The sequence below is a fragment of the Temnothorax longispinosus genome, chromosome 10, assembly GCF_030848805.1.
Source record: "Temnothorax longispinosus isolate EJ_2023e chromosome 10, Tlon_JGU_v1, whole genome shotgun sequence".
In the NCBI taxonomy this organism is placed as follows: Eukaryota; Metazoa; Arthropoda; class Insecta; order Hymenoptera; family Formicidae; genus Temnothorax; species Temnothorax longispinosus.
In genome coordinates, this window is record NC_092367.1 from 1,427,053 (window position 1) to 1,447,657 (window position 20,605).

Consider the following 20,605-nt stretch of genomic DNA (forward strand, 5'->3'; position numbering starts at 1 on the left):
CCTTCAGAATCATTTACACTCGTCGAGCATAAATGATCTCTTGGCGATCATCATGCATGTACAATACTTGAGTCACATCAAAATTGCTAAGTATTCCAAATTATTTAAAGCAGCTAAGAAATTTTATCCGATAATCGTCGAGACATACTATTATGTTTTATTCCTTATTTTGCAAATTGTTGATAAAACGTTAATAGTTAGAATTTATTAGGAACAGATACTTTTTCCGAGATTGAGCCTCTTTCCAAGACAAAAGTTTTACGATTGTCTCGGAAATTATACCCTTCATAATATAATTGTATAATTTAACAACAATATTGTCATTCTATCTCTATCATCTTTTAAATTTTTCATTAAAGCACTTTATATAACGCATAAGTAAAATCTCCAATCATTAAGCGAATAAAGAGCCGAGAGCTGTTGAGACTCTCCTCGCACACTGTACTCGAAAGGATCGATCGATGCTATCCCGCGTATCATCGACAATGACTCACTCCAGGCTAATAATAGCGCAGACGTATCGTACGTGATTATAATCTTCAGACTGCGACTAGACTAAAAGAAAAAAAAATATATATGTATACCTTGGTGACCGAGGCGACATCCTCGGTGATAGCTGGTGCTGTTGGCGGGGAGGCGGGTGCCTCGGTTGGGATAGCCGGAGGTGCAACTTTAGGGGGCTCATCGGCGCTTTCCGTCGTGCTAACATCATGGGCGACGTTGTTTTCTACCGGTGCCTCGACTTCCGGAGCGTTCTGTAAAATACAAATCTCCGTGTTACGCTATCGTCATCATGTGTTTCGTTCATTTATCATTTTTCTCGCGCTCTCTTTCTTCAAGTCCAAATCCCAGAGCATGCTGTAACGAGAACGAAGGACGTAAGACCGATTCTGCCGAACAGTTTTCGTTCATAAAACAAAATCTCTTCCCTTCTTGCGAATCATCAGGTTCAAATGAGTGTCACAAATAAATCACGAGATAATTATGTTGCATATATTGCAGTTCAAGTAGGAGATAACAACTATTCTGAGATTGCTCAACAAGAGAACTCAAAATAGAATTTTTCATGTATATACATATATATGTAAAAAAAAACTAGTAGTAGTTTTTATACAGCAATAATTTATAATATATAATAAAACAAATAGAAATAAAGTTGACGGAATGTTCTAGGTAAATTGTTACTAACAATAAAAGTATAATTGATATAAAAATACGCGTTAAAACGTATTTCAAGTTTGGCCAGCCTTAGCAGTGCGCCTGGACAATCGCGATGACTATTACCTCCTCGCTTGAAGCGCAACGTGCGACGACGAAATGCCTCAGCAGAATCGTTTCGTCATGCTTCGGGCAGCGCAAAGAATTGAAAATCCCGCTGACGAACCCCTTAGATAAGGAAACTCGGCATGCGCAAGTTACAAGATGCTTACGACACAACAGATGCAATTACGAGAACAGCACGACAGCAAAGTATCGAACTCTTCTAATGAGCACGTCTATTAAAAAAATCTAAAACGCCAGCTACCACGGGCGTGTCATTAGTCCAACTGCTTTTACGTCTATCAATGAGATTCACGCTAGAGGTACCTCTAACATATTCGAGCGTCTATGTTATATTATTAGTATAAGAGAGCGTTCGATATGGAAAAAGATACACAAAATTTACGGAAATGACATTAACTGGCGCGGCAGCGCGAATGGTTATTTCGCTATTCGCCGCGCCGTAAAAAGTACTCTACTGCAACGCATCGATTTTAATCGAAAGGTCATGTTAATATTGTCAAGAAAACCAAGAGGCAAACAACACAGGTGGCAATTGTGGTAGTGTGGTAATATATATAATATATAAATATGGACTTTTATAAGACGGAGAGATGGGCGGAAGCATCGGAGGACATCGAATAGCAGAGTAAGGCTTGTGTTAATCACGTTCGGCAGAACGAAGGATGCACACGAGACGAGACCCTTGAAACACAACGGGGACGCATCGGGACGGAAAATGGACTTCAGCGGACTCTCTGAGGACTGACCGGCTCCGGTCGTGCATCGGCACACCCAAACGGCCAAGTATAATTTTGTTCTCGAGACGAGAATTGTGCAAGGTCTCCCCCGTACGTAACTGTCAGTCTCATGTCACTCGATGTTACCCTTCGTCGAGAGAACGGAAAGGCGAGGCTGTTCGCTGGATACGGGGAGGGGAGAGGGGGAAGAGGGAAAGCGAGAGTTTTTCCAAGTTCAAAGTACGTGTCAATAATTTCTGAACAGAGAGCACTGGAGGGATTCTGGGAAGAGTGTGGAAATCAGGGGGGGAAGCCAATATTTTCAGGCTATAAGACCACAGAAACAGTACTGTGCGAACCGTACGACGAAGATATACGTGGAACGAGGCGTCCGCCAAAGAACTTTGGCCGGCCGCATTCATGCCAGGAGGTTGTGTTGCATGTTAGTCACCTGGTGATGCTCCTTGGTGGCAGTCGACGGGATGGAGTTCGACAACTGACACGACAAGGCCTCTTCCTGGCTTTCGGTCTTCGCTACACACTCGGCCGCCAGTCTCTCCTTCAACTCAACGTCTGATTGATTACATGACATCGTCAGCGGTTCGCTCAGCAACATCGATTGCTCACGATTGCTGCTGTCGTTCTCACAAAACGAAGGAATTTGCGAGCGATCTATCGTGGCGGTTTCTGTCGCGATGCCGGGTGTGGTATTGGATCGTTGGAAGTTAGGACTTATGGGCGGTGTGAGGAGCGTCTCTGTCGGGTCTCTCGGGCTGGCCGCGTGCTCGACGGGAGCTGGTGGTAGATCGGCTACAGACATGGTCTGGGGAGGAATCAATAATAATGGACAAGAGAGTTCTTCCGGTGGTAAAGGATAATCGAAAGAATCTAAGCTTTGTGTTCCCGTGTCTTCAGGCGCCGGGGGTAGATCTTCCAAAGAGATTGGCACGCTTTCGGGTTCGGGGGAGAGTACTAGCGTCTGAGGCTCACTCGAGTGCTTTTCTGAGAGGGAACATGTCGAAACGTCTGAGAGCAGTGACGGCAAACGATGCGTCGACTCCAAATCGTCTAAGGGATAGAATTTCGGCGATGTTACGCGATCCTCCGATGAAAGAGTATGTTTTTTTATCTCCTCGGTTTGCTCAATTCGCGAGGAGGATGTTATAAACGGTTCTGTCTCGATTGCACTTGTGTTTTGAAGCTCGGATATTTGAGAGCAGAATGCAGTTAAATTTTCAGGCGGACATGGTAGCGTATTTCCAATTTCATTTCTCATATGACTATTAGACACGCCAACGAATTCGTTTAATGGCTCAACTGTCGTGTGTTCTGGGACAAACATGTCCTCTAGTTCTTCTGAGATCAGAGTCTCTTCCGTGGGCAATGCAGTGTCTGATTCAAGCTCATTTTCCAGTTTCTCCTCGTCGGTCTCGGGGATTACTTTGACAGATTCGGTGGTGTCGGTAAGCTCCTCCACGCTATCATCTTCCGGAATGATCAGCGCTGGCTTGGCTTCTACTAAAATATCATCCGAAACTGACAGTGGACCCTCTTCGGAATTTATGTATAATTCAATCGATCCTTCTTCTTCCTTGATTTCCTTTGGCACATATTTCGCGTAATCGTGTTCATATACGACCGGTATTCCACTCGATTGTTCCACAACTGCCGACGACTGCTCCCTAGATGGGCTTTCAATCAACTTTGCAAAGGATGCAGAACTGACTTCTGACGATTCCTCCGCGTCAATAGACACACATTTTTCAGAAGGTAGATCCGAGTCTGATGCTTTCTCAATTGATTCTACGTGCTGCGTCTTATTCGGAGGACTCCCCATATTTTCAGACGATAAATATTGCTTTACCGCCGGGCAGGCGCCTTTTGTTTCAATCTCAGTCGACGATAACGTTTCAGCGTCGACTTTTTCATTATATCCGGCATCAGGCAATACGTTTATCTTCATTGGAACTTCACAGCTATTTATCTCGCTCTTTGTTTGACACTCCACGTCCGATAAAGCCTCATTCATAACTTTAACCGTCGCAACAACGTCAGGAACTTCCTCCGTACCTTTGCTCGGTGTACTTTTACTATCGCGCTGCGTCGCTAGTGGCAGAGTTTCCTTCGCCCTATTCGCCTCACTTTTCTGACACTCAGATACTTTCTCCTTCATCGCGACATTGCCCTCTACTTTCAGCTCGGTCTCAGCTTCTTTATTATCACGGCTACTCCCTAACGTCTCCCCTACCTTTTTCACATCTTGAGATGTCTCGACTTCGATCTCAACCTCTACCACCGGCAGACACTTTACTTCCGCGAGGACAAAGGTCGCTTTCGTCGGGGGTAAGTTGTCGGGAGTAGAGGAATCAAGTGATGTCAGGGACGCGATAGCGGTGGTGATGGATTCGCTTGCGCGGCTCTCTTGGGGAAGAACATCCTTGCGGGACGACGGGTACGCGACGTCGGACGTTGGTGCCGGCGTCGATTCCTCCTCGTCGGCAGCCACGGCAGGCAGCTTGAGCGCCTCGGCCAGGGCTGTGGCGTTTGCCGCGGCCTGCCGAGCCTGCTGCAAGGGCGATGGATCTATCGGGGTCGGTGGTGGACTGGACGGGGGCGGGGACAGGAGGTCCTCACTGGCTTTCCTCTCAATGATAGACGGCGTCGCGACTGGTTGGACACGGTAGACGGGAATCTCTACCGGGTCCGTTACGGGGTGACCGCCGGCTGACTGACTGACCTCAACTACTTTTTTCTCGGGCTCGACTTTTTCGACCGCCTCCTCTTTCTTATCCTCGACGGACGGGACGGGAGTGGGGGCGGAGGGAGTGGGTTCCTTTTTCTTTTCCTCGACCGGGCTAGCGGCGACGGCGGCTGTTACTGCTGGCGACGATGCGGCAGCCTCTTCCTTCGGCTCGGCCGTGGCTGCTGCTGTCGGCGCGGCTACCTGCTCGTCCGCCGATGGACTGCTCGCTGCTGACTTCTCCTCCACCGGACTGCTCGCGGCGGCCGTTGCGTTCTCTGCGTCTTCACCACTCTAAACAATTGAGAGAACACGATGTCTTAGATATTTCATACGGCGCAACTGATTGTAAGATTCTTATCTAATGCAAGTCAAAACTTTACATCTTAAGATTATTTGTTTTTATCACACAGTTTCATATAGAAAAATATTGATTGCAGTATTTATATCGTAGAAGTACAAAATGCATCATTTGCGCAAATAAGTTTTTTGTAAACAGATAATTAGTAGCGTCTCTATCTACACGAACTGGAAAATGTAGACAATAATTTCGCGCAGAGAAATATCTATTATCCAACGATTTCGGCAGTCGATCGGCTCTAAATTGAAGGTGAGTTGCCACGTCACGTGGATGCAGCGCGATGGCGGAAAATGTTAGTTCAGTCGAGCGCGATATTATTTTTTTGTTCGTCGCGAGGGGTGGCCGCCGACGATTGCAGCGTGCATTCTCTTGAGCCAAGGGTGAGCTCCGAGCGACTCAAATAAAAACGAGGGTGAACAGCTTAATGATACGTCGATGTGGAACGAAAGAGAGAGAAAGAGCGGTGTGTAGAGAGGCGTACGTACCCCTAGTGCACACGAGGGAGGTAAAAAGAGGGTGCGCGGTGGGGCGCCGAGTTACCAACGTTCTCACCCTTTAGGGGCCGTGTCAATCGTGTCACTGTGTCAATGAGCGTTTTTTTTCTTTCTTTCCTCTTTTTTTTTTGAAGACGAAACGATCACGATTCTCTCTGTCAACAGCGCACGAAATAATAGAGATTTATCGCGAAATTTATTGTTGTACAAAGAACGATTATTGCGCGAACAACGGACGTTAGGCGCGCCGATGAAAGAAGAGACGGACTCGGACGACGTGTGACGCGGCAAGTGCCGTATCGTTTATACGCATAATTCTGTTATCAGCTTGGTAACGTAATATGCAGAGATAGAAATGAAGAAGTGCGCAGCGGAATGAAAAGTAAAGGCACGTTCCGCCGACACACGCCGACGCGTTATTACGCTCAGAAATTCCTCGGACGTTCGTCACGTCCTTACAGTAATTGAGATATATTTATTGTATTGCTACTGCAAACTGCTTGATCTATAAATAATATTTGCCACCGTCATACAGGCTACCGCTTGATTTTCAATCCTTAACCGTTATTAAACGTACGTGAAGAATATTTTTCGCGCGCAAAGATATAAAAAATAATGTTGCGAATATATAATTTTAATAATTAATAAATATTCGTAAGTGTGTATTAGAATAAATTTGCGTGAAAATACTTCGCTGCAACAATGCTAATATATGCAGGAATTTTATTTTTGTTGATTCACACATAACCATTTATTCGCTCGACGACTCGTTTGTTTGACTGTCATCATTAGTCTCCGCTTAGCGTGTGCCGAGAAACACTCTCGATAATACCTTTAGGCTTGCGCAACCTAAGGCGGCGAGGACAGCCGAGACAAAATCAATTCTTGAAACCCGAGAGGGAAACAGAAACCGGACGTGAGAAACGCGCTGTGCGCTTTATTGTCCCGCGTTCCGTATCGATCGCCCCGGCGCCGCTTCTCCCGTCGTAAGGATTTTCCTATAAGATATAAGCCTTTTCCCGCTTAAAGAATTACAACGGTGCCCAACGGAGTGGCACTTAGGAAGGCATTTGTTGCAGCTTTTATGTCGGTTGTACCCGGGAATCACGATTTTATTCCTCTTGTGCAAAGAAAACTTCTCCTGCAAGGGAAGCCGTGAGAGAATGTTTTCGGTATATAATACAAAGAGATGTAACTCGACGGCGCGGGCATTCTCCCTCAAGCAATCTTCTGCAAACATAATCCTCTACTGCTTTTGCATCTTACGTTTAAAACAAATAAATAAATATCCTGCAGCTACAAAGATTTCATTTTTATTTCTTTTTATCGCAATTCTGTAACTAATGTCAATTCGGTGGTGATGCAATCGCATTTAATTTTTGCCGAGAATATTTTGTGAATATTTTATGAGAGCTAGCTCCGTGTCAGGCGACCCGAAAATCCGCTCTAATTTCCTGAACCGAGGTACTCGCTCCAAATTCCGCGCGGAACTTTCCACTCAGGGATTCCTCCACTTCCGTGCGATGATATTTAAACGCATCGCGCGCGTCACCGTCGGAGTGAAAGCGTCCGTAAATGGACGCTCGCGCCGCAAGAATTTGGCCTAATATCAAAACGTAAAAACGCACGACAAAACTGGCGAACGGCCAAGGGCCGTGCACCGTGGGGCATTGTCCGCAGAGGCGAGGAGGCAAGTGCCCGAGGTAATGAACTTCCGGCTGCTCGGCGTCCTCCTGCGATGAAATCGATCGAGAAATTGCGGACCCGCTTCCCTATATACGCAATACCGAATTGCCATTGGCCGACGACCAATTCTGAGTAGGTTAACAGCGACTATTACGTATGCAATGTGCCAGGAAAAAATTGCATACCAATCGCCGATCTCTCTGCGGCAAAAAGAATACCCTCGATTCTTTTCCGGCAAAAATTTGCGATCTTTATCCTTGCGACTCATTCCTGATTCTTTTGTTTCGCAAACATCGCAAAGAAGATTATTAGATAAATATATTTATAATACGAATAGATTTTATTTACAAAATATTATATCGTCCATTTAGCGAAAATTTAATGCATCGAGGTCTTCAGTGATCATTCAAGCAATCGTGAAATTTTCCGCTTAAGAAATATTACTAAAAAAAAGGTATTTCGTAGTCAAAAATATTCTATGAATAGCGAATGCATTCATTGCAAAAGCGAACAAACAGAGAAAGCACAATACTTTCCCGATGCATAATACCTTTGTCGGTTCCGCGTTGAACGATGTTATTACAAGTATATTTCAACGAAGAGCGCAGTTTGCGACGTTTTCAACTGCTTGAAAGCCGGCCAAAGGGAATCAAGTTACTCACGTATTCCGAATATTTATCTTTCAATGTCGTTAAATGATGCAGTAATACGCGCCAATTTGCAACAATTTCGCCGGAAAGTGCACCGCTTATAGCTGCTCCATTAACGTTACGCCGGCTAAACACGACGTCTCGCGTTTCCGACAGACAGAAGTGAGTTAATTTTGCGCTAACGGACGCCGGATAAATTTTTAATCGTCCCGTAAAACGCTGACGCTCGCGATATAAGCGTACTCCCCCCGCGCGACGAGCTACGGGGGATGAAACGGCCTGGGGCGCGGAAGAGTCGACGAAATGCCGTAACTTTCACGCCCTCGCGAGCACGTGGAACATTAGAAATGCATTAGCTCTTGCGGACACCTATCGCCCAGCGAGAGACGACCCTCGTAATCGAGACGACGCGATCTTTCAACAAACGTTCGCAAATCTTTGCCCTCTGATAAAGTTAAAAAAAAAACTTAATAGATCTGTAAAGCAAATGCTGATCATTACACGCATTTTTCTATTCTTCTTTGTTTCCTGTTTTCGAGTAAATCATCAGAAACCAGCTTCTTGTTTTATATTAATATATTCTTCATATATAATAGATATATATTTAACAAAAATCTGTTTTCAATTTCTAATTGTAATTATAATTTTTATATTAAATTCGCGGATATTAGAAACTTAAAAAATGGATTCTTCAACAAAGTCAGAGGAAGAGAATTTGGGAAATTTCTTGTCAGTAACGTAATAACGTGTCGTGTTTATTCGACCGTGCGAATTATCCTGCGTGCCATCCGCGCCCACGACAGCTGGCGTTCGCCAGCACCAAAATCAATTTCCTGTTTGGGAAAAAATTAGTTGGAGCAGAGTGACTGGCTGAAACAATCTCGTTCTGTCACATTGATACGGTAATATTCTGCCGAATTATAAGTAAGCAGATTTTTCGAAATGTTAATGCCATAAAGATAATATCATATTTCATTAAAATCTTTGCTTCTTAAAAGCTTTCATGAACGAGCTCCTAAGGTCACAACGGTAAACTGTCATTATGTACAATTCTGAACTTTATGTCCCTTAGAACGGGATCTGATGGCCGCAGGACGAAAACGGAGCAGACAGGCAACAGCTACGCCATCGACGTTCCGGAAGTAATCTTGCGTATTTAACGAGCGTGACTTAGACAATAGCTACGCTAATGATTCGCAGGTGTTTCGCGAGGGACTCATTGACGTATATCGATGCGCGGCGTGTTCCGCGAATGACATGTTCATCGGACACGCTCCGTATATGCGGGCGTCGCCGTCATCGTCTCTCTTAATACGCCGATCGAGAAGCGGCGATATATGTGTACCGCGTCTGGAAGACGCCGGGCTCGCGATGTACGCGAGCAACAAAATATAGCGTTTGTTTTAACTTCGCCATTCTTTCGCGGATATAAATTACGGGCATTTATCCGGTTAACCGAAGCATGTCCGCCAGCAATATCGCGCGCACCGGCAAACAACGCAAACGCGATCGGCGCGAGGGAGAGGCGCGCGTTTCGATGTATGCGTGAACGTCGAAAAACGCCCGATAGTCATAGTTGTAGAAAGAGAGAAAGAAAGAGAACCCGTCTATTGTTCCGTCGTATCTCTGCGCATCGATATGAAACGTTTCGAAATGCTCGTCGTTCCGCTTCCACCGTGTGTGCACGACCGATTTCGCCATTGATTTAATGCGATTGTGAGATAAATCGGCAATCAGTTCGACGATCCACTTACAGTTTACTTCCCGCTGAGTATATCGTATCGTAATGCTGGCGTAGTACGATCGAGAAGCGTTGCGAAATACTGGACTAAACTCTCATTGAATTTGCGGAGAACACCCTGCATTTAGAGAGCTAATAAAAACCTCGAGATATCGCGATTAAATTTCATTTTAATTAACCTTCGCGGTATCGACTTTCCTTGGTTCGCGCTAAATACTGCGCGCTTAGTTCCGCGCTTATAGCTTCGAGATCGGCTTTAGCGAACGAGTAGGAGCGAGGTCGCAGTCGATTTCCTCCTGACGGCTCTTGGGCTTTTCGTAAGGCGCTTGGCACGCGACTCGAGCGTCGGCTAACAATCCCGCGTAGATAGAAATCTGACACGAAAGCCGACGCGAGAAGCTAGCTCGCAGCCGGCGTGTAAACGGCTCTTTAGGTCGCGGCGGGCGTCTCGCGTGTTTCACGCTTCGCGGTGGCGAGAGGTCCGAGAAACGTATCCGTGTATGTTGGCCGTGCATAAGACCTAAGTACACGTCGTACCACCGTAAATTGAGGCGTTCGGCGCGCAGGAACGAGAGAGGTCCGTGATCCGCAAGATCCACATTTACACGCGGCTTAATATCCCGAAGAGATACCTTTGCAAATTCGCGGACGTACCTTCATTTGTACCGACGAACCCTTCAATTCGCGCGACAAAAGAGTTATCAACTGAAAATTGTTGATTCAAGCACTCGGCCGGCGTTTATAAATTTTCCCACAAATGTCAGTTCCTCGCCGGGCTTCCTGGCCTTGGGATAATTCGCCGCCCGGGGATAAACGTTCGTATGGATAAAACGGCTCGGCATGATAATTTAATCTCGCAGCACACCTCGCCCCCGGCACGAACGAGTCGCCGCGCGCCGCTTTCCGCTCGGTGAGCCGGGTCGTAATAAATTTCGATAAATCTCGTTGGAAATTCATAGCTAATCAAGGATTTAACGCGCGCTTTGAGCGCCGGCTGGGCATAAATTGTATTTTTCCCCGCGGGCTATCATAACACTGAAATTCAACCCTAGCGGAAACCATGCCAGCCGTCCCACAATCCATCCATCCCTGATAATGACCTATACAACCGCGAGTGCCTTGCTCCGCGCCCCGCCGATGCCGTTGAGAGAGGTCAAGCGAAAACACTAAATAAAATACTTTAGAAAGGAGAGAAGTTTCATAGATCGTAAATTATGTCGTCGCGTCGTTGTGCATTATGAAACTACTCCCGCTGGTGCGATCACGCCCCATGCGACGACGCTCGAATAAACTGCGAAGCTGGGAGCTCCACCGAGGAGCGCAGCAGCGTTGATCTTTAGTCTCGAATAAATCGCTATTTTGGCACCGCTGACGCCTCCGGTCGACGAGCCTCGCGCCTCGTCTCAAGAAAGCATTCCGTTGCTTTTCCCTCGCGCGCCTTCGCGTTCCTACACTCCTTCGTTCTATTTTCGCGCGCGCCTCTCGCATCTCGCGCGCGAGCGCAAGAGTGTCGGTTTACCGTGACGGATATTCCATCCATTTAAATTTAACCGCGCGCGTATTCACCAATTAGGTATTCATTTATCGCCTAAACGTTAACGTTAGAAGCAAAATTAATTTCAAAAAAAAGATTACTAAAAAAATTGAGCGCGCTAATAGAGTTTACTGTACCGTGGGTGGTTTTGCATTCTCTTCCTGCGCAGCTACCGGAACTGCAGTAATGCCCAATAGTGGAACGTAAGCTAATATTCTCCGAGTTCCGCATGCAAGGGCACTCGCCGCCCTGCACATGCCATTGCCCAAACTGCGCCCCGCTCTTAGGATGTATTCCATCTCGAGATAAATCTTCAATTAATCCTGTGCGTGCAATTCTCAGATTTTAACTTCGCCACTATATAAGATCTCTTCTCCCCGGCTGATGTTACAATGAACGATCGAGATTCTTATAATTCTTATAACAAATTATTCGTTTAAATAACTTGTAGATTATAGTCACGATTTATATTCTTGAAGCAATTAAGATATGAATCTTGCTTGTTGCGGATATGCGAAGAAGTCAAATAACCAAAAGCGTGTGTTAATTTTTAAATTAAGAATCTTGAAATTATTTGGATTAATTCGTAATTATAATAAGTATAAAATATTTGTTTAATATTGCACAATAAAATATTTACAGAACATCATCATATCGAGCAGCGTTCTGTCACGCGTATTTGCTTCGTCAAGTACGTCAAATACGATTATATATCGATCTATACTTAGAAAACTGGAGATTGCTTCTATATGTTCAGACTGGATAGTTTGCCACTCCCTATTAATAGAACTGAATCACCAAGTGAATGATTTATTCTACGTAGAAAAAGTTTCTATCGGGATAAATCGTGGAAAAAAAATCACAAATAGCATCAAATTGGGTCAAAATTACACGACATGAAATAAAATGATAATGAACATGTTTAAATATCCTTCACTAATCATTATTTTTAATGACGCAACACTTAGTTTGTTCAACTGCAAACTTTAAATCACATATTGCGTTGTGAAATATCCACAACAGGGAAATGTGTCAACACCGGAAGACCTCGATCGTCCATGAACATCAGCATATCATAATTGCGACACTACCTTTATCACACGCGCGCACGCAAACACAAGTGACAAGAACGGAGGCAGATCCGTACTAACTGTTCGCCGTTGGCGAACTACTTGGGCCAAGCTACGAGTTCAGTCAGGGTTTATATAGAGGATCGTCCCACGTCTCCTAGCGAAAGAAGAGAAGCGAGAGTCACACGTCGAAAGAGAGAGAGAGAGAAACTCACGAGAGGAGTTAGGAGTTAGTCACTAGCGGCAAGTAACTAGAGATGTAAGGTAACACTAATTGTGAGTTAATGTATACAAATGATTGAATTGTACGAGAAAATACACATTTCAGAGCTGATTAATCAATCAAATTATTATTTCTAATATTTTATTATTAATATTTAACGCCAAAGTTCATAAATGTAAATAAATTCATTCAAAAATAGCAAGATTCTGTTTCCAGAATCTTAATTTCTTTCTCGAAGAAAAGATTCAGATCGCTGTTTAATTATTTCAAGATTGACGTGTTTCGCTTTAAAATTACACACGGATAAAATTAAAATAGTATAAATTAATATGTGCAATTTTAAGACGTTATCTCTGAAACGAAAACCGTAGAAGATACTTATATTTTTATGCACATAAATTTACTCGGGGCCCTAAATATTCACGTTTTTTTCCGAGATGGCTTCAAAATACACATAATTATACATAAGTACACATGTCGTGCCAGAGGAGTCCGATTCCCCGGCGAGATACGAGGCAAAGAACGAAGAAAGCTGATCCGCGCGTCTTTGTATAACGGGTAGTTGCAAAGCTTTCGAGCGAGCGAGCAAGCAAGATAGTGAATTAGGGACAAGAACACGAACGAAGAGAAAGGAAAGCGTACTACCTACGTGGTGAAATTAGGAAGAGAAAGATCCTCGAGCATACCGGGGCGATACAAGAGCGACAAAGTGCAGTAAAAGAGGCGAAGTGTTGACGGTACCCGAAGAGGAGAGAAAAGGGGAGTCCGATTCATCCTAGAAACGCACAGCTGCTAACCAATGCGTCGCCACGGACGAAAAATTTACGCCGCAAAACCGCCGCGCGGTTTCTATTCTTGGACGACCGAGACAGGAAGACAGGGAGACGGAGAACGCGCTAAATGGAAGAAACGGGTGGAACGACGACGGAAATATGCATTTCTTCTTATTAGCGTTGAATTTATACCTATCCCTGCCGCAACGATTTCTATGAATATATTGTACAGATGGCAAGTTTTATTTCTTTAATCTTAATATTTAACATCTTTTTTCCTTTTTGAAAAAAATACTTCATAACATTTTCTGGTTCATAAAATGTTCTGTCCCTCATTAGACTGCACGTATTATGTTTCGCGAAGAAAGCGAATTATCACAACAAAAAGAATGTGCCTGTAACAAATAACAGGTCGCGTAATCTATTGCGGTGTAACAAAACCAATGTTATCGCTGCGCGATAAATGATAAATATGTCCGATAAATATTCCTTGAACAACGTGGTTCTTCAACAGCGTATTTTAAAGACAACAGACGCTCGCTTGAAAATGCAACACCGCGGATTTACGAGAAAGCGAATCGCGATAAGGTCGCAAGTCGTAGAAATAGTTGGACGGCATCCAAACCAGCTGAGTTTATCGTGGACTTTATTGTTCCGCTTTTGCCAGTTGGTACAAACACGCGAGAGAACGCGACCCGTTCGGAAGGCCGAAAATAATCGCGGATGTCGTAAAGAATATTGTCGCGAACGCGGCGACAACATAATTTCCGATTTCTCTCGAAAAACGGGAGCGCAGTATCCATTTATCTCTCGTCGCGCTGCGCTTCGACGCGAGCTTATCAAATCTCGCGGTGGCTGAAATAACCATGACGCGCGGAGTCGTCGGAATAACCGCGATACCGATAAATGAAATTCGCATCAAAGTGATCTTGCGAAATTGAGCGCGCATTTCCTCTAACAAAGGATAACAAATTTGTTTTAAAGCTCAATTATCCGGACATTGAATAAACGTTTTAAAATTTACGATGATAAATGGGGGGAGGGGGACTCCCGTAAAATCTCTTTCGAAATTAACTCCAAAGTTATTGCGGAACCTCTGGCTGGAAAACCGTGCAGTCTAAACACGAGATGCACTCTTTTGGCACAGCTTCGATGCGGAATCGTTGGCGGCAGCATCGACTGCGAGCCTCAATATTATTCTTAGACGAAGAGACGAAGAGGAAAGAGGAAGCTTACCGAGAGGGATACTCGGACGGATATCAAGCGAGCGTTCAAACAGATGGAGTCATTACTATGTCGGGAGAAGTAGTCAAATGACTCTTCATTATGAGCATTCTAATAATTACCGATAACGAAGAAAGGCATACGTGTTAAATAGCGGGGTTAAGAGCTACTTTCTTGGCTTACTGCCCCGCGAAAAAAAAAAGAAAACGCTGCTCTGTCGCATTGCCATCGTGTAAGTGTGCTAAAAAAATTATTCGAACGGGAATTTAAAAAAAACATGGGTTGTTCCGAATAATACGTACGCTTCAATTTAGGACTGCAAAATTTATCACAATTATTCATATCTATTGAATTTATATTTTCTATTGAATCGCACGCGGTGCTACACATGTAAATCTGTACGTCATCGTTGAGTGTCCACATATTTCGGAGTTGAAATTTTTCGAGAGTGCATGCACCAGCCAACAGTTATTCTGGATCGGAAGAGCATATTTCCGAAATAAAAACGAAGTGAATCGTTTCCTGCAACGGCCAGGGATGCAAAACACATAAATCACATTTCAATTTTCGCTCGTTAGTCGAGCTTTTGCTTCCCACCGCGCGCTATATCGATCAACCTGCCGGCGATACAGTCATAACGAATATGTCAGTAGTGTTTCACCCATTCAATTCCGCTATAATCCGCTTTTCGGATCAACACTACTCTCCGCCTTTACTCTGCGCATTCTCGACGCGACGAAACGAAAGATAAAAATTCGAGGACTTAACGAGTGTATATTTTGACACGTATGTCCACTCGATGGTGTAAAGTCGACGTTGAGCTACTCAATTCTAGATTGTGGCTCATGTATAAAAGGGTCCGATGAACGAAGCATATCTTGGGACTTCACGTATCGAGACTATTTTTATTTTCGCGACCAAGTTCGAGCGCGACGATAACCTGCGAATTACAAGTATTTAAAAAACAACATATTCATATAAAATTGTTTAAATTTTGTATGCGGGAAAGATTTACGTAAATGTACGCCCTAAATTACAAGCATTTAAATATTTAAACACTTTTGGTAGAAAATACATGCGCGACCTGCAGTTGCAACGACATCAGCGTTAATGTTACAGATAGAAACACATATATGCACTCTCGTATATTCACCCTCTTATCCGTCTTCTTCAGCCTTTCGAGAGTCGTGAAGCGTAACAAGAGGGGTGTGCACGAAAGGTAGATATCGATTTTATCACTCTACATGTGTCGATTCTACGTAGAATTGTGTGAGATTCGAGAAGGTTGAGGATTAACCGTACACATAACGAAATGGAAGCGAACAATACACGAAGTGATTAAACTAACAGAAAATTTAGCGAATATGTTAAATAAATTATTTCTTAAAAATCATTTGCGCAATTTCTTGTTTTAAGCAATCAATGCCGTAAAACCTTATTTTCAAGAATTCTCTTTCCCACAGTTTTGTATAATTTATCCTTTCGCAAACATTGACATACACTTCCAATAATTGTTTCCTCAGCTGCGGGAAGCGTACTAAAATAATTAAACACGAGTCATAAAAAAATGCACGTGCGATGGTTGAGTTTCGTGTTTCTTCGGTATCCGAAAAAAAATCACGTCCTTCACAGGAGAGAAGCATTACGAGGAGCACGAACATGACCATCGGCAGCATGTGTGAAATCTTGACTACGTGCGGTCGAGGCCAGCTATCTTGCATAATTGAGAATCACTGCCGCGTCTCTCGGGCACGTCTCCCGATGATGCTAAGCACTGGAAACCACGTTCCTCAATGAATACTGAACCATGCATTCATGGTCCATCCATTTCCGCAGACGCGCGATTCTCGAAGGGCAAGAAGCTCTTAATACAAGAGAATCAGAGTAGGTACTCGAATACTCGAAAGAATCCTGTTAAGCGATATTTTAAATTGACGAAACAAATTTCTTACAAACTATTAAAGCTACTTTTGATCATCGTATTTTGACCGATAATCCTACAGTATCCTAACGAATATGGCGGAATAAGAAATAATTGCATGCGAAACGCGCGCTGATGTATAGAAACAATCGTATCGCGCAGCCACATTTGTTTCGCGATCACGTAGGAGTCTTTTATCGTCGTCCGAGAAAAGTTGAATTTGCGGTCGCGGAAAATCGGGGAAATCCCGCTTGGCAATATACCGACAATGTGAAACTCGGCAGAACGGCTCGCAATCTCGTGGGAGGATTCGCTCCCGGTAGCAGAAATGGGGCTCATCGATTCGAAACTACAGCAAAAAAGCGACGGCGCGGCGGCGGAGGTTCAGTGCGAAGAAAACGGAAGGAAGACTGATAAAGTGCAAACTGGAGCGAAAGATGACCGTCGTGATCTACCGACATAAATCCGCAATTCACCGAGTTTTCCTCGGTCCCAAACGAGCAAGAACGAACAAAGAGAGGGAAGACATTGCCGCATCCACGGCAAAAAGCTTCGCTCTTGTAATCTCTGAACGTGAGGTCAATGATACGTCGCGGTTCTCAAAGAAAGCAATATCTCGAGCAAATGACACCGAGCTGCTCTCTCTCGACGGCGATACTTGATTGAACAAGTCACCCCGGTGTCGCAAAAAAAAAAAAAAAACACAAATAATAGAATAATACGCGGAGTTTCTAACAAAATTCGAAACCTGTTTCCTCGCGGAAATAGCGACAGTTTCTCAGTTTTTGTAAACTACCACGAAAGGACTAATTCTCGTTTATCTTCCCCAAAAGAAACGTGCCCGTTTGTGAGAACGTTTGCGGCTAGAATTTTTATCTCGTGGAAATCGGCTCTCGCATGAAAGAAAGATAAGAGCTAGGGACTTCGAAAACTCTTGTCTGCAATCTCGAGGCGTAATCTCAATCGTGGAAAAAAAAATTTAAAGGGGAACGACACAAAGCAAAAATTTCGAGACAATGAATTAGATACTTTTCAGTGTTAGTTCTTCAATTTTATCAAGATCAGTACTTCAGTTTAATAAAAAAGAAAAAAAGATGGCCAAAGAGAAAATCAATAAAAATATAAAGATCAAATTGTGGAAAGCGAACCAATGTCGTCACCTTCGCTCTCCATAAAATTCCATAATTTGACATTTCTCGACGAAATGATAAAAAGCACTTCGAGAGAAATAAGGTACAAAAAGGAAAAGGGCGCGACAAAAATTGCGACAGTTGCCGACTGAAAATCTCGTGAAACTAACGACTCGAATCGCATTTCGAAGTTGCCGTACTTGGTAGTTTCGCAGGGCGAGTCATTCTCAAGCGAGCGCTTGAGTTTCCGAGAGTGCCGACCTTCGCAGTTTCGACCTTCACTGACGCGACACGGCGCGGGCTCGGGAGTCGTTCTCGTCCACGAATAAGAGAAGAAAAATAACTCGAATGGAAAACTCGTTATCGAGTGTCTCTCCGTCCCGCGCGGAGAGCATCCGCTGCGCGCAGCTTTCAGAGACGCGTCAAGGGCCATCAGACGCGAGAATTTCACCTCACGGGAAATCACGCGACGACCAGGTTGGCACATCCGATCGCAATTAACAGACGAACTTTTAATGAAACCGAACGTTCGATTCGCGTGATCTCTTTTTTTTCCTTTCCTTTCCTTTCTTTCTTGCCGCGAAGGCGCCAGTCTGTGAAAACCGCGAGTGGGAATTTATCGTCGCGCGCACAGTCGCGACACAATTCAATTCTGTCAACTCGCAGTGCGGGAAAATTAATTAACAGTAATTAACAGTGTACCTTCTAAATTGATTATTGACAATATTATTGGCATTATTGGCATTCGTTGCGAGAGATCGCTTTCAAATTGTACGTAATATCTTGTTTATACGTATGGGGCAAATGTCGATACTTTAATCCTGATTAGCGCTAAGCCTATTAGCAACTACGATATTTATGATAGATCGTATATGTGCGAAATAATTGATTCGCTATATATGTTAATCGATAATTATCACACACTGCAGATGCGAGAGATAACCGCGCGATATAACTATACGCGGTTTTATTTCACTAACGTAGAGAGGAGGCGGGGGTTCTTTATTAGCGCGTTATGGGAGGCTGTTAGGTGAATCGCAGACACATAAAAGGCCGGTAAAGGCCATACCCATTACCCGACCAAGCACCGATTCCGCTTCCGCATTCGTGAATAACAAGCGCCGCGAGATATCACTCGAACGTGCATTTTTACCGATCGGAGTTGCAAAAATATGCCTCTTACGCTTCTTCGTAAGAATGCTCGTAAAACGTAACAGTAACGCCGGCTTAGCTCGCGCTTCGCTCCTTAAATCCAACCGCATCCGATGTTTATACGGCACTTAGGAAAGTGATGGCAGGAATACAGAGAATCCTTTACATCTTACGTCTTTTGTCCGGCGCATGATAATACGAGAGGAAACCGAAAGAAAAGCGGTTACTTATATAGCAATCATATTATGCGATGTCGCAAGAAAGGACTTTCGACATTGTAAGACACACGTGTATGAACACATATCGGAGCTTTTTCAAAATGACTCCGAAAGCTCCCTTTTCGCAGTTTCCTCGCGATTCAATTAACACGCAAAGGGGATCGCGCATCGAGTCTTTTGTTCATATTCGAGAATGGATCGAATCTCACGTCGGCACGGTCGCCGAATGCGAAAAGCCCCGGTAGCCCCGTCGGTCGGCATGGCAACAGCTCCGAGCGTCCCGGCGTCGGGACGCTCGATACTAGACGACGACGGCCGTGGCGGTAGCGGCGGCGGTGATGGTGGCGGTGATGGTGGCAGCGGTGGTGACGGCGGCGGCGGCGGCGGCGGCGGCGGTGGCGGTGTCGGCGACGACGACGATGACGACGACGCCCAAATCCGAAAGGACGAGTGAGCGTTAGACGTGGAGCGTAAATTCGCCACCGCGTATTTCAGATCGCGATTCGCACGCAATCGTTCCCTATGACATCATTACCTACCCTCTGTGCCGCCCTCCCCCCCCCCCGCATGCATGCGCGAGAAATACGTGCATGGGCGCCACGAGGTCTCGCAACGATGGCAACGACACGCTGCAAAACAATGTTGCGCGAAAATGACAGTCCGATAACCGGCGTGTCGATTTTCGGCCCTCACTTTCGGCCCGCGGCGAGTTGATCAAACAGAATTCGATATACTTGATAAAGTAGTCTGTGAATTCTATGCGCGTACCAATTTCACAATGTAAATGTAATAATAAAGAATTAATGCTAGAGCTCAATTAACATATAAAGCATCTTCCTTTATATATCTGTACCTTAGAGGTAAAGTATCTCTAGTCTTTGCCAAAATGGAGTTAATACATTTTTCAACATAACAGGAGCTTAAATCGTACAATGGTAAAGCGTCTTATGTCTATTATTACTAGTTCCTAAGATACAATGTTTAGAAAATCGTTTTTTATAGTGCCTAATTTTTAAACCAGATAAAGCGTGTTATTGGTGGTTGCACTATTAAACATGTCAGTTAAACTACTTTATTAAAAACTTAATAAATCAAGTTAATATTTTTATTTTATATTTAAAAATATATATATCATTACACTATTTAAAACTTTAAGGCTCCTGGATGGTCACCGCGGCCATATTGAATTCTCACTATTGAGGCGAGGAAAACACCCAATTTTGTCGTCCGTACCATTTTCAAATAAAGAGACATTTCAATAAAACATCACTATAGATCGTTTCAGAACACTTCCGAAATTGACCGAAAACTACCCTTTTCCCTCGACAATAAACAAACAGCCATAAAACAAAGCCTAAACATACGGGAAAAACAGCCGTTTAACGACTATCGAAAAGAGGTGAAAACGTTACTTCCGCATGCAAATCTTACTTTTCGGTCAATTTTACGATTTTCACGAATACGTTAAACGTTAAAGCACAAGCACAGAGCGAGTAATAAAGAAATAGCAAGGACGACAAAATAGGTTGTCAACATGTCACAAGACAGAATTCTCCATTGGAGAGAGTGAGAGGAGAGAGTGGCGGCGCCACCATCAACGCAGAGTTCTCGGCTGACCATCCAGGAGCCTTAAACCTTGTTTTCTCGAAATGTTCAAAAATGGACATACGATCCTTTACCTGTAAGGT

The 20,605-nt window shown here is 44.2% G+C and overlaps 1 protein-coding gene across 3 annotated transcripts in view; it reads right to left on the bottom strand.

Annotated features, from left to right (window-relative positions):
- The window catches only part of LOC139820585 (uncharacterized), a 95,933-nt gene that overhangs the window by 2,573 nt on the left and 72,755 nt on the right, over positions 1-20,605 (bottom strand). For all 3 annotated transcript variants that reach the window (XM_071790959.1, XM_071790960.1, XM_071790961.1), the window contains exons 5-6: positions 2,452-5,034; positions 585-755 (exon numbers count right to left, since the gene is read on the bottom strand). In XM_071790959.1, coding sequence (XP_071647060.1) covers positions 585-755; positions 2,452-5,034 — 2,754 coding nt within the window. The remainder of the gene's footprint in view (positions 1-584; positions 756-2,451; positions 5,035-20,605) is intronic.